Consider the following 15695-nt stretch of genomic DNA (forward strand, 5'->3'; position numbering starts at 1 on the left):
TCTTACAGCTGATGACTTTGCATCATTTTTGACAAACAAAACATCTCTCATCAGCAAACAGTTCTCCTCACCACAAACTGACACGCACATCTCAACAACTAACACGAACACGCTTTCATCCTTCTCTCCGCTCTCCGAGGCAGATATTTCTAAACTCATCCTTTCCAGTCACCCTACTACCTGTCCACTTGATCCTATACCCACTCACCTCCTTCAGGCCATTTCTTCTTCAATCACTCCTGCACTCACTCACATTGTCAACACTTCTCTTCACACAGGAACCTTTCCCACAGCATTTAAGCAGGCTTGGGTAACCCCACTGCTTAAGAAACCCTCTCTGAATCCAGCACTTTTAGAAAACTACAGACCAGTATCCCTTCTGCCTTTCATTGCAGAGACACTTGAGCGAGTTGTGTTCAATCAACTCTCTGTGTTTCTTGAACAGAACAACCTCCTGGACAACAATCAATCCTGCTTCAAAAGCGGCTATTCGACTGAGACTGCCTTGCTCTCGGCACTGAGACTGGCAAAAGCAGCTTCCAAATCCTCAGTGCTCATTCTGCTGGATCTGTCTGCTGCTTTTGACACAGTTAACCAGATCCTCCTGTCAACACTTAAGAAGACGGGGATCTCAGGAACTGCTCTCCAATGGTTCAGGTCTTACCACTCTGGTAGGTCTTACACGGTGTCATGGAGAGGTGAAGTGTTAAGTCACATCATCTAACAACCATAACTCCATCCAGGACAGCCAGGAACCTTAGAGTTGTGATTGATGACCAGTTAAACTTCACTGACCACATTACTGCAACAGCCCGGTCCTGCAGATTTGCCTTATACAACATTAGAAAGATTAGACCCTTCCTATCAGAACAGGCTGCACAACTCCTGGTTCAAGCTCTTGTTCTCTCGAGACTGGACTATTGTAATGCTCTTCTGGCTTGGCTTCCAGCATGCACTATCAATCCCTTGCAGCTGATCCAGAATGCAGCGGCGAGAGTGGTCTTTAATGAGCCGAAGAGAGCTCATGTTACGCCTCTCTTCATCAGACTGCACTGGTTGCCAATGGCTGCTCGCATCAAATTCAAGGCACTAGTTCTTGCCTACAAAACAACCACAGGCTTTGCACTTATATACCTAAACTCGCTTGTTCAGACTTACACACCCTCACCCAAAATAAATTTCGTTCCACTTCATGATTGTGTCCCACTTGTTGTTGATTCTTCACAAAAAATTACAGTTTCATATCATTATGTTTGAAGCCTGAATTGTGGCAAAAGGTCGCAAAGTTCAAGGGGGCCGGTTATTTTCGCAAGGCACTGTACAAATTAAAATAAACATATTAGATTAGCAATTTACTATGTACATGTATATAAGGTATAATTTTGGAAATGTAAATGTAATATGTCTACTCACTGGAATGTAAATAGTGTGTTAAATAGATAAGTGGAATAAATTAATGTACAATTGTGCAAGTGTGTGTGTGTGTGTTTCTCATTTATTGTCAAGTGTTCATGAGATGGATTGCCTGAGGGAAGAAACTGTTTCTGTGCTTGGTCGTTCTGATGCTCAGGGCTCTGTAACGTCAACCAGATGGCAACAGTTAGAAGAGGGAGTGTGCTGAATGAGAGGAGACCAGAGTGATTTTGCCAGCCCTATTTTGCACTCTGGATATGTACAGATCTTGGAGAGTGGGGAGGGTTATACCAATGATTCTCTCAGCAGACCGGACTACCCTCTGTAGTCTTCTGAGGTCATATTTGGTAGCTGAGCTGAACCAGATGGTGACTGAAGTGCATTGGACTGATTCAATGATGGCAGAGTAGAACTGTATCAGCAATTCCTGTAGTAGGTTGAACTTCCTCAGTTGGTGGAGGAAATACAACCTCTGTTGGGACTTTTTAACAATGGAGGCGATGTGAATTTCCCACTTCAGGTCCTGAGAGATGGTGGTGCCCAGAAACCTGAATGACTCCACTGTTTTTACAGTGTTGTCCAAGATGGTGAGTGGGGTAAGAGCAGGGGGTTTCTCCCGAAGTCCACAATCATCTCCATTGTTTTAAGCGTGTTAAGCTCTAGGTTGTTATGATTGCCCCAGACAGCCAGCTCTTTAACCTCCTATTTGCAAGCTGACTCTTCTCCATCCCGGATGAGGCAGATGACTGTGGTGTCATCCGCAAACTTCAGGAGCTTGACATAGGGGTCTTTAGAGGTGCAGTCATTGAGGTCAAAGGAGAAGAGTAGTGGGGAGAGAATACAGCTTTGAGGAGTGCCAGTGCTGATAGTACAGGTGCTGGATGAGAATTTACCCAGCCTCACTAGCTGCGGCTGTTCTGTCAGGAAGCTGGAGATCCACTGACAGACAGAGGTGGGCACGGAGAGCTGAGTTAGTTTGGGCAAGAGAAGGTTTGGGACGATAGTGTTAAAAACCAAGCTGAAGTCCACAAACAGGATCCTTACACAAGTCCCTGATTTATATAGATGTTGCAGGATAAAGTGCAGACACATGTTTACTGCATCATCCACAGACCTGTTTTCCCGGTAAGCAAACTGCGGGGGGTCCAGAAAGGAGTCAGAAAGGGTGATGTCCTTCAGATAGGCCTGAACCAGTTTTTCGAACGACTTCATTACGGCAGACGTTAGCGCCAAGGGTCTTGTTCTGTTCTGTTATCTTGGATTTCTTTGGAACATGTCATATACATGTCACTGACAGCATTCATTGTCAGATCTTTGCAGGCTTCTGTGGTCCTTGATGTCAGCCCTTGCTTTCCCGGGAGATCGCCTCTGTTCTGGATTCCTGGATTCCTGATTTTCATTTGCCCACTGCTTCCTTGTGTCACGAGCCCGCTCGACCTGCTACCCGCCTGTTCACCGGTTCCTTGGATTGCCTGATCGCTCTGCACTTTTCCTGCCTCTGTTTTGAGTATGTCCTGTGGTCTTCAGACTGATTGTAAACATTGTGCAGTTCTGTCAAATAAATGAGTTTATCGCATTTGGATCTCTCAGTTTACTTCTAGAACCTGACAGTTATACCATCTGGGCCTGGTGCTTTTTTTCCCTTTTTGTTCTTTCTGAAGACCTGGTGCACATGGAGGAGTTGATGGTGTTTTTTCAAACCTACAGTAGAACTCATTCAGTTCCCTGAATCATGGGAACTCCCGCTGTGTCACTGCTCTGAGAACGGCTCTGCGTGATTGCGTTGTGAAGCACGTATGTCATCAGTCCAATAGAGATGGAACGTCATAGGCAGGTGACGTCATAGACCCGGAAACTATAAAGCACACCGGCAAACACGCCGTTAGCTTCTGTTGTCTTCAACAAGCGCTCTGTGTCATTCTGTCTGTCAAAACTCTGTGTTTCTATCTGAGTTCAGAATTTATTGTTTTCGTTGGCACTCACACACCATTTTACACAAGAGAGAGAGATTATGGCGAGCAAACAGCATTACAGAAAGTGTGTTCCTCCCTGCTCGCACTACATACCGAGCGGGGATACACACTTGATGTGTGTTGTTTGTTTGGGAGAGTACATCCAAATCTAATTTTGTTGCAATATTATCCTGTTTGACACTGTGAAGCTGCTTTGACACAATCGTGATTGTAAAAGCGCTATATAAATAAAGTTGATTGATTGACTGATTGACAGAGATTAAAGAACGGGATAAGAACTTTGTACTTGATGCGCTGTTGTCTCTGGGAGGCCTGTTCGGTGACTCTGTCACCACGGTTACAGACAGGTTCCTGGAGGCAAAGAAGCAGTCTGTGGCGCTCAAGCAGTTTCTCCCCGTAAGCCCCAGGTCTCGTCTGCTGCTGGGCGGGAGCAGCAGGCACCGAGTACGAGCTCCTCACATAGAGCGCAGCAGAAACAGAGCGTCGCCACCCGCACACCCCCACAAAAAGGGTGGGCCGATGGTCGGCACTCTCAGGCGCAGCCTTCTAAGGGTAAGACTGATCTGAGGATAGTCATTATCTCAAGGAAGGCTGCGTCTAAGAAGTCCTGAAGCCTCCGGGCCCAGGACGGTGAGGGTGATCCCCTCCACGGGCAGACGTTGCTTACCGCAGCATACGGTACCTGTGCGTCTGCGTTACCCTCACAGGGTCGTTCCACCGTTCCAAGGCCCTCGTGGGTCATCTGAGAATGGTCTGCACCCTCCGCGGAGGGAAATCACGCTGTTGGACCTGTTGTTCCCTGCCGGTTCACTGTTTCAGGGTGCTGCACTCACACTGCAGAATACATCAGAGACCAGTCTCGGGAGGCTGGTACCCTTAAGTGGATTTTGTGTCGGAGTGGCAGAATCTGCCACATATATCTCGATGGGTCCTGCGGTGCATAAGAATTGGGTACACCATTCAGTTCTTTTACATCCGTTACTTCATCGTGCCAAAGAAGAATGGAGGGCTGCGCCTCATCTTGAGGCTCAAGTTCAGATTGCTCACACTCAAAAAGATTGTGTTTGTCACCATAGATCTCAAAGATGCTTATTTTCATGTTTCCATCCATCCGCAGCTCTTTTACCCTCCACGTTCACGAAGTGGGTGGACTCTGCACTGGTCCCCTTGCATATGCAGGGGACCATCCCTGTGCTCAACTACATCGACGACTGGCTGATCCTAGCACAGTCAACTTGTCTCGCGGCTCAGCATCGAGATGTTGTTCTCGCGCACATGAGGAAGTTGGGGCTGAGGCTGAATTCCAAGAAGAGCGTTCTTTCTCCAGTGCAGAAAATAAGGTATCTAGGAGTGAGTTGGGAATTCCGATTCGTTTGTCAGAGCCATGGGTGGTCGCTCAGCCCGGGGCCTGTGGCAAGAACCCCAGCATTCATGGCATATAAATTGCCTGGAAATGATGGCAGTGTTTCAGGCTCTGAAGCACTTCCTGCCGTATCTCAGGGGCCGTCATGTACTTGTTCGCACAGACAGCACATCAGTCGCGCATAAAGACGCGACTGATGTGCTGTCTGTGCGAACAAGTACATGACGTGTGTGGATCATTGTAGCCAGGCATAGGCACATCCGATGAGCGCGTGACCACAATGGACACGCGCTCATCGGATGTGCCTATGCCTGGCTACAATGATCCACACACAGGAGCGTTTGAAAGCACAGGAAGTGTTTGAAAAGGTTTTGAAAGCTGTGAAGCGCTGGTCGATGTAGCCAATCACAGACCTATTTGATGAGCGTGTGAGCACAATGGCCAGTCAGAGGTGTGTACAATTCCGCTCAACAGCGCTCTAAGCGTCACATTTTTTTTAATTTCAGTACCAATATGGTATCGTGCTCGGTACTTTTCACAACACTAGACTGACCTCAATCTCTCCAGTTTACAGTGTGAATCCTTCAGTGCGTCACATAAGTGCTTTACTCCAGAGTCTCCTAGTTTATTCCCGCTGAGGTCCAGCTCTCTCAGGTGTGATGGGTTTGATTTCAGAGCTGAAGTCAGGATGAGACTCTGTTCCTCTGTAATACTGCATCTATACAGACTGAAGATAGAAAGAGAAAATGACTCAAATCCATGTTCAGTTCATGTGATTTAAATGCATCATTAAAAAATGCCATACAGTCACTAATACGGCAGCAAAATCATGGAAACTTAATGATATGAACAAACCAAGACAGGAGCATTTGAGGACACTAGTTACAATCCAAGTCTGGATCTTCCTCACTCCAGAAAAAAGAGAATTTATCACTGCAGATTAATATAAGATCAATATAGAAACAATAGAACTACTTAAAACTCATTTCAATTGAATGATTTTACAATTTTAATGTAAGAAAATAATTAATGTATTTGAATTCCTTTTAAAGTGTAGTTTGCAATCTCTAAAATACAAATCTTGCATAATAAATTTAGTGAAAATAGATTTAGTGAAAAGTGCCATCAGTCCAGTATAACTGTAACTCTGTCAGAATAATCAACTGTCATTTGTTGATCTGTTTTGAGTCTATTCTCACTTCTCTATTGTTTCAAAGCAAAGATTTGTCAGATTTCAGCATATGAAGCTATTTGTGGGCCACAAAGGAAACGGCCAGATGTGTGGGCCGTTCTATGGCAGCCCTAGACCTCAAAGATGCGTACTTCCATGTCTCCATCCTTCCACATCACAGGAAGTTTCTGAGGTTTGCCTTCGCGGGAGAGGCATACCAATATCGAGTACTTCCCTTCGGTCTAGCACTGTCACCCCGCACATTCACCAAGTGTGTGGACGCAGCTCTGGCGCCGTTGCGTCTGCAGGGCATCCGCATACTAAATTATATCGACGACTGGTTGATCTTAGCTCACTCCGAGCAGATGGCGGTTCAGCATCGATATGCTGTCCTCGCACACATGTTGAAATTGGGGTTGAGGCTGAACGCCAAGAAGAGTGTGCTTTCTCTGGCTCAGAGAACCACTTTTTATTAGGCGTGAACTGGGATTTGGTAATTATGTGGGCGCAATTATCGCCAACGCGCATAGCATCGATCCTGGCAGCAGTCAAAGAACCGAAGCTAGACTGTGCCGTCACTGTGAAACAGTTTCAGAAACTGTTAGGTCTCATGGCAGCTGCGTCCAATGTGATACCTTTTGGCCTGCTGAACAAGAGGCCGCTACAGTGGTGGCTCAGAACAAAAGCGTTCTCCCCGAGGGGAAATCCACTCCGCACGATCAAAGTCACGCGGCGATGCCTTCTTGCTCTGGTCATGTGGAAAAATCCCGGGTTTCTATCCCAGGGACCCGTGTTGGGGGCTCATGTTCGTCCCATAACGCTAACGACAGATGCTTCCCTCCCTCTGCTTCTACGAGTTAGATGTGGCATCTACTGTTGGGGCGCAGGTGCTATCGTAGTCGTGTGCGCTATGGCTTCACACATACGAGGCACTTGGTCCTATGGCGATGTGGGTATAAGCGTTCTCACAGCGTTTCGACGCAGCTCGAGTTCCCTGAAAAGGAACGTCTCGGTTACGTATGTAACCCTAGTTCCCTGAGGGAACGAGACGCTGCGTCGCCCGGCCATACTCCCGGCATGCCCGTGATCACTTACTTCAGGCTTTATCAGAAGCTAGTTCCTGTTTGTTTTAACGGACGCTTTATAGCTTCCGGTCGATGACGTCATCACACCGACAATTGATCGATCTTCCGATGGAATGGTTCTACACGCGCTTCACGACGCATTAACGCAGAGGCGTTCCCACAGCGTTTCGACGCAGTGTCTCGTTCCCTCAGGGAACTAGGGTTACATACGTAACCGAGACGTTTCCCAACCTTTACTCTGTCATGGTGCCCTTTGAAAATGTTCTAAATTTTGTGGCACCCCCTCGCATACGTTACGCTAGGGGTGTAACGTACAGATTGCTCACGATTCGGTTTTAGGTTTTAGGTTCACGGTTTCTGAATGGTTCGGTATTTGCTATGTTCATGGAAAAAAGGACTACTGTCAAATAAAAATAAAGAAAATAACAAATAACTTAAATACAAGCAGCAGCACAAATAATTACTATTGAGCAAAGATAATAAAATAATGCTTTTCGGCTTTTCAGGTAGGTCTAACATTAGTTTTTAGCTAAATAAATTTAATAAAGTAATAAAATGAAAAATTGCTGCATATTAACATTAAACAGACAGCAGTAAAGGCTACTGCCCCTTTAAGACCCAGGGGTATCGCTTTCTCGACTGTATGTTAACTTAAGGCATATTCAGACTATGTCTGCTTGGATACTCATCAAGATGGACATGTTGACATTGGCTACTTCTTGTGTGAGTTTGTTTGCTCAAGCGCAAGACTTGAAAGAGAACTCAATAGTTGTGCGCTGAGACGTGCATGAGCGCGCTTTCGGTTGACCGCACAGAGACAAATCTTCTCACATCGCGATCGCACGCGAGTTCTCAATCGCGCCTTCTGGCTCTACACCCGTATTCATATTCGAAGATGCAGAAGCACTCACATGCATTGAACAAAGTTTACTAATAAGAGACCGTTTTACCCACTTCTTTTATTATTATCACTGTTGTAATGTATAACTGAGGAACCAGCACGTGTATCCATCGACAGAAACATACATAAAGCATTATTTTCAAGTTACAACCCATATTAAAGATGCGTCATCAGATGTGAGATGAACCGCGATGCAAAGTCCGTGCTGAAAACTTTTTACGCGGCACCCCGCGCTCCCCGGTTGGGAAACACTGCATTAATCTGACGCGCCACCATCCACAACACGTTTTAAATAGACCTATAGCAGGCCTAATATAACTTTAAATTAAGATGGTTATTATTGGCACAATGTTGAGCTACAAAACAAAGAAGAAAATATTAAAATATTGGCGATGACACGAAAATATCTCCAGAGACATCTGAACCCGGCTTAAGTCCCGATGACCTGATTGCCGCTCGTGCCGATTGACATTAATGTCTTTCTCTTCCTAATGGTAAAAAAAATAAGTTCCTGAACTGAATAACATACGAATCAGCTGGTCTTGTTGTGATGAAAACCCCCTGAGATGATTAAACTAACGTTTAGGGAGCCCACATCCGGTATTTTTTGTGTGCAAAAGTATAAAGTGTAGTGTCAATAAAATCACTAATTTCAGAATTTATAATGTTATGAATTAAAAATTGAGTATTGTATCTCAAATCCCTTGGTATAATTTATCATTTACAGCAATAAACAAAAATTACCTATTTGCGTCATTTTTATGTCTATGGCACTTTGACGATCAAAATCTCATAATTACATTTTGCAACTTTAGCCGGGGTTTCACAGACGGGGTCACATTTAATAGCCACAGTTTCAAATGCTTCAAAGTTTAATGCTCTTCTACTGATACACATAAGCCGTTAACTAATAGTATTTCTGAATCTTTCTTCAGATGGAGAAACAGCAGAAAGTGCAGAGCTATAAATGATGTGACTTGAGTCCAGTTGCCTTAAAATAAAATAAACAGTGAACTGTAATCCCACTGTAACTGTGCAGTATAATGATACTAACTGTAGTTTCTCCAGCTGTGATTGTGGGTTCATCAGTAGATCTCTGAGGTTTCTCACTCCAGAGTCTCCTAGTTTATTCATGCTAAGGTCCAGCTCTCTCAGGTGTGATGGGTTTGATTTCAGAGCTGAAGTCACAGCAGAACAACCTTTATCTGTCATATCACAGCCTCTTAACCTACATTAGCAGAGAGAGAGAGAGAGAGAGAGAGAGAGAGAGAGAGAGAGAGAGAGAGAGAGAGAGAGAGATTTTGAGATTTAACAACACTTTTATTTACTACACAACCTCATCAGATACAAAAGACACCGTCACATAAAACAAAATACACAATTCACATATAGCAATGCCTCATTTTCAATCCAGCATTCTTTCTACACTCCAAACCTCTTCAAAGTTTTCCAATTTTTTCATATGCGAGTAGAAAATAAAATCATGCTTTATCCTTGCTTTTATAAGCCCCTTAAACAACAATTCAATATTTTTACTATTACCATAAGCAATTTTATATTTCCTACTAATATAAACTGCCATTTTGGCTTGACGTAAGACGAAATTTAACAACCTTCCTTTCTTCCTTTTTTCTTTACAATCTTTAAAACCAAAAATAAACACAATCATTGTAAACATTTAATTAACATTTGAGAATAAAATCTCCAGTAAAACAAACAAAGGTCTTAGTCTCTCACAGTGCATAAAACAAATGAAAAATAGTTTCTCTTTCACCACAAAAAGGACATTGATCTTGCACATTTGGTTTCAACACTGAAATAAAAGCATTTATAGCAACAATTCCATGTAAAATGCGCCATTGAAGATCACCCACATTTTTAGTCAATGGTGGTTTGTAACAAGAGGCCCAAAAAGGTTTGACTTCACAATCAACACTTAAATGATCTCTCCACTGTGTTTCCATTCGTTTCAATTTCTCTTTATTTATCACTTTTACACAAACTTTATATAAACTCTTTCCTCCTATTATATCAAACCTTATGTCTCTCAAATCGTCAGAGTTCATAAAAACATTTTCATTTTCTATTGCACTTTTAGAGATCACCATACAAGGAAAATGATCCGTATTATCAGGAGGTGTCTTACTTGATAAAAAATTCCAGTCTTCTTCAATCAAATTTTCTCGTAAGTTAAAAAAAAAAGGACCCTCCTTGTTGATTTGATTTCAAGTCTCTGTGCAAGTGCATCAACATTGTCCAACGCGATACCAGCCACTTCTATCAAGTCTTTCATTTGAACAATTTTGGCTTTTGTTAAAAGTTGCATCAACCATAAATTTGTATTTCCACATAATTCAAGGCGAGCATCATTAACCAACGGTTCTTCCAGAAACCAAAACAGTGACTTTTACGACAATGATCTTTTAACCTGTATAGTACACCATGCTTTTCTTACACTCTCATAAAAGGAAGAAATAAACTTCAAATTAAAACTAAGACAATCTGTCCAAAAGATATTTCTTCTTAAATTCCACCCTCTAACCTTACTTAAAAGGCAACATGTTGGTCCAAACCATGACATACTTAGACTGTATAAAAACTTTTGAACAGACTGAAGCCTAAAGGCTACTTTCCTGCTTATCAGGTCAACAACTCCTTGACCACCTTCTTCCTTTGGAAGATAAAGAACACTTAGTGGTAACCAATGTAATCGATCCCAAAATAAATTAGTCAACTGTATTTTTCCCAAAACCCCTTCAGGGGGTTAAAACTACTAACCTGTGCCATAAAGAGGAGGCTACTATATTATTAATAATCAATGCTCTCCCTCCAAATTACATTTTGGGTAAAAGCCATTTCCACCTTCCTAATCTTCCTTCTACATTTTCAAGAATATTTTCCCAGTTTCTTTGCATTATTATTTCATCACCCAGAAGAACTCCAAGATATTTAAGGCTTCTTGGTGACCACACCATTTCACCTGGTAAAACCAGTTCTCCTTTATTCCATTTCCCAACACTATGCTGAACTTTTAGCCCAGTTAACTTTTAAAGATGACATTTTTAACCCAATGGTTGAGTTGTTCTTACCCAGCAATTGGGTTGTCTTAAGCAACATTTAACCCAACCACTGGGTTAAAACAACTCAACCACTGGGTTAAAACAACTCAACCTTTGGGTTAAAACAACTCAATTGTTGGGTCGGTGCATTTTCAACCCAACTTGGGTTGTTTTTAACCCAGCATTTTTTTAGAGTGTATGCTGAACTTCTAGCCCAGTTAACTTTTAAAGATGACATTTTTGCATAAATATTAACAATATGAACCAGCTTGTCAATATCATCCTGTCCACTGGTTAAAACTAAAACGTCATCTGCATATGCCGACAGTTTTATAGGTGGAAAAGAACTCCCATATGTAAAACCAACTAAAGGAGTCCTAATTCTATTTGACATGGGTTCAATTGCGATTGAGTAAAGCATACCTGAAAAGGCACATCCCTGTCTAATCCCCCTTTGTAGTTTAAAAGGGCTACTCAAACCACCATTAATTTTCAGTACACTTTCGATGTCTTCATAGAGCACTTTAATCAAGGCAGTAAACACAGGTGGGAAACCAAAAGTTTCAAACGTATACCATAAAAAGGTATGATCCACCCGGTCAAACGCCTTCTCTTGATCTAGGAAAATTAGGCCACATTTTTTTCCCAAACAGTCTAGCGATTTCTAAAACATCTCGAATCAAGGATTTATTATCTACTATTGATCTATTAGGCACACAATAAGATTGATCTGAATGTATAACTTGTCCAATTACCGTCTTCTGTCTGTTTGCCAAAGCTTTTGATAAAATCTTAATAATATAATAAATAATCAGTGCATAATAAAGAAACTGACCTCAAGTTTTATATCTCCTTGAGATCTCCTTTCTTGGGCAGCAAAGTTAAAACAGCTTTGTGGCATTTTTCCTTTCTCCAAACTTTCACTTAAAACTGCAAGTAGATCTTCTCCCAATAGATGCCAAAATGCTTTATAAAAGTCAACAGGCAACCCATCTAGTCCTGGTGCTTTGCCATTCTTCATATTCTGCAAAGCATTGTAAAGTTCCTCTATTGTTAGCAGACATTCCAGTTCTGCATATGAATCTTCACTCACTTTTTATCCTCTTCTCTTCTGCCTTTAAACACTGTATACTTTTACTTTGACCATTTTTTTCTTTCCAAACCGAAGAAGAACTTGGACGGGGCATCCATTTCAGAAAGATTCTGAAATCTGGATTTAAACAACGCCCCCTGAGACCTTGTGCCTAATAAATTTCGCTAGTGCTCCTTTCTTTCCTTTAAGAGCCCGCAATTGGTTTGGATTTGCAGTGGCTTCATTTAAAGCCTGAAGTTCCATGATATCCATCTCTAGACCTCTTATAGACTGAACCATATCTCTAGTTACATTAAAAGTGTACTGATTACACATTTTTTGTATCTTCACTTTCCCAATATCCCACCATTGCTGTATTGATATAAAGGAAGACTTTTTAGATTTCCACCCCAACCAAAAAACAGAAACAAAAATGGGTATCTTCAAGTAAAGCGGTATTAAAATGCCAGTATGCACTCTTATTTTTAACAGATTTAATAAAAACACATGCTACTACCATTGAGTGGTTAGAGAAACTTCACAGGATTTAAAAAATTGTTTCTGAAATTTAAAACAATAAAAACGACCTAATCTTGCTAAAGAAATACACTTTTTTTCACATGTACCCATGTACACTGCCTGACATTACAAGGAAAATTCCTCCACACATCACAAAGCTGACAGGTTTTAATCATATTTAATAATTTACTTCTTGATCTTGACTCTCAATATGATGCCTATCTAAATCATTAGCTGTACAATTAAAATCACTACCCAATACTAAAAAACTTTCCATATTACATTGTTTTAGATTATCACAGAATTTCAAGGAACAACATTCTTTCCATTGATTTTACAGGAGCATACATTTTTATTAGTTCCATAGCAACATTAGGTAACTTTGCTGTTACCTTAATTAATCTACCTTGTATTATTTCTAAAACGTCATATGATATTGGTAGACAAGTCTTTCAAGTCCTGCCAAAAAAAGAACAGCCACCCCAGCACTATGAGAAGTCTTATGACTCAGCACAATCTTTTCTTCCCACTCCTTCATCCACTCAACTTCATTTTCCTTTGTGCTATGAGTTTCTTGCAAAAACATAACATCTATATTCTTTAATTTCATTAACTCATAAACCTGCGCTCTTTTGCCTGCATCCCTGGCCCCATTTACATTCAGGGAAGATATTTTAAAACTACTCATTATGAGGGATAAAAGCACCACAAAAAGCCAGGTCGATTTAACTCCGGTATTCTTGTGACATATCATTATGCATTGTTTGGGGACGCACTTTTTGCACAATCTTTTTTAAACGATAGACCTCAGGATTTCACAAACATCTTTCACCTTTTTGTTTCATTAAACTTTTTGCTGAGTCAATGAATAAAGAAAGATCAGGAAAATAGTCTACAGCTTCAACATTCCTCATTCCTTTAGTACGCTGCAGGAAGTTTTTCATTCTTTCCAAACTGTAACCACTATAATCTTGTTCCTCAGCTTGAACATCCGAACATTCTTGCTTAATTTCTGAGCCAGACAAATCACTTGCGTTCAAAACCTCATCAGAACTTTTACTAACAGACTCGTCTTGTGCCTTTTTCTTTGATGTAGTTGGCATCTCACAAAAATTCGACTTCCTTTTCACTGATGGCACTTTAAAAACTGCTTCGTCCTCCTTAAGTATTTCATCCTCCATCTCATCAAACTCGATATCCATTGTCTCATCAATTCTTTTCTCACTTCCCTTTACTTTACTACCTTCTGGTTCTTCTTTGTCCACATTCAAATCCGAACCCCCTCCAACTTCACTTTCTTTTTCCACACTCTGCCCTTCATTTTGACTTTGAGAACCACTTTCATCTTCTGTATCATTTGACACCTTTTTTTCCGGACAAACGTGTACCAAATTCCAAACTTTCCAACATTCAAAACATTTCATGCTCTCAGATGTTGCAAAAATTACATAATCAAAACTGAAAACGTCTCGGGTTATGAATATAACCCATGTTCCCTGAGAGGGAACATGGGTTATGAATATAACCCATGTTCCCTGAGAGGGAACGAGACACTGCGTCATCATAGATGACAATTCGGGGAACGCCCTTGGTGGGACGCTATTGAAGCTTGAATGAAAAAAGGCCAATCCTGATTGGTGTTGCGTCATGATGTAGCGAGTGACGGCATCCCTGGAGGTATAAAGGGATGCCGACACAAACAGTGTTAGCTTGCTGCGATGAAGCGAGCGCTCTGACGATAGGCGTGGCTACGAGATGCAGTGTCTCACTCCCTCTCAGGGAACATGGGTTATATTCATAACCCGAGACGTTCCCTTTATTGAGGGAACTCGCACTGCGTCATCGTAGATGACACTTCGGGGAACGAATATCCACTACGCCACGCCCATCGAAAAACCCTGGTGTAAACGAATTCTGGGCACATTCAGGAGGCGAGCACTGCACCGGGAGGTGCAGTCTAATGCCTAATGAAGGTGTGCGGAGTGGCCCACCCGGCCGCTTCACAGACTTCCTGCAAAGAGGCTCCCGAAAGGAGGGCTAGCAAAGAGGCCATGCCCCTGGTCGAATGAACCCTCACGGCTATAGGTGAAGGCAAATTGCGCACCTGATAGGCCGTGGCTATTGCCTGGACAATCCAGTTACTGATAGTCTGCTTTGCCGCAGGCAGCCCTTTCTTGGGTGGACCAAAACACACCAAAAACTGGTCTCACTTCCTCCACTGGGCAGACTTCTCCAAATAGATCCTCATTGCCCGAATCGGGCAGAGGAGGTGAAGTCTGCCCTCATTTGCCGTCACATTAGCAGGGGGATGGAACGCCTGGAGAACCACCGACCGTACTGTGTTAGATGGTAAATTGGGTACGTAACCAGGGGTCGGACGCAAGATGGCCTTAACTCCGCCTGGGGCAAACTCCAAGCAATTTGGCGTGACTGCAAATGCCTGGAGGTCCCTCACTCTCCTCAGAGAAGTGATGGCAAGGAGAAAGGCCACCTTAAGCGTGAGGTTCTTGGCCTCGACCAGCTCCAACGGCTCAAAGGGGGCCTCAGCCAACCCCTCGAGCACTACTGCCAGATCCCATGTTGGAACCCTGGAATGAGCCACAGGCCTCATCCTCCACGCCCCTCGGAGGATCCGTACAACCAAATGGTGCCTCCCCAGTGGTCCCTCACCTATAGGTGTGTGGAAAGCCCCAATTGCTGCCACATACACCTTAAGTGTGGACAGGGTAAGCCCGGCGGATAACCGGTCTTGGAGAAACTCCAGCACTGAAGCCACTGCGCAGTTTACTGGGTTCACCTCACGTTCTCTACACCAAGTGGAAAACACATTCCACTTTAGGTTGTACAGCCTCCTGGTGGAAGGAGCTCTGGAGCTGAGCAAGGTCTCAACAATGCCCGCTGACAGACCCTCCTCTATGAACTGTGCCCCCTCAGGGGCCAGACCTATAGGTTCCATAACTCCGGCTGGGGGTGGTATATTGTGAGTCAGCAGGTCCCTCCTCAGAGGAATCTGCCATGGAAGGTCGTCTAGCAAGTTAACGGGTAACCCCACTGCTTAAGAACCCTCTCTGAATCCAGCACTTTTAGAAAACTACCGAACGGTATCCCTTCTGCCTTTCATTGCAAAGACTCTTGAGAG

General features: G+C 42.9%; 1 protein-coding gene across 1 annotated transcript in view; it reads right to left on the reverse strand.

The window, feature by feature from the left end:
- LOC137092946 (NLR family CARD domain-containing protein 3-like) overlaps positions 1-15695 on the reverse strand; it is a 113400-nt gene that overhangs the window by 65656 nt on the left and 32049 nt on the right. The window contains exons 9-10 of the mRNA XM_067457507.1: positions 8961-9134; positions 5303-5476 (exon numbers count right to left, since the gene is read on the reverse strand). Of these exons, the coding sequence (XP_067313608.1) occupies positions 5303-5476; positions 8961-9134 (348 nt within the window). The remainder of the gene's footprint in view (positions 1-5302; positions 5477-8960; positions 9135-15695) is intronic.

The sequence above is a fragment of the Pseudorasbora parva genome, chromosome 11, assembly GCF_024679245.1.
Source record: "Pseudorasbora parva isolate DD20220531a chromosome 11, ASM2467924v1, whole genome shotgun sequence".
NCBI classification, from domain to species: domain Eukaryota; kingdom Metazoa; phylum Chordata; class Actinopteri; order Cypriniformes; family Gobionidae; genus Pseudorasbora; species Pseudorasbora parva.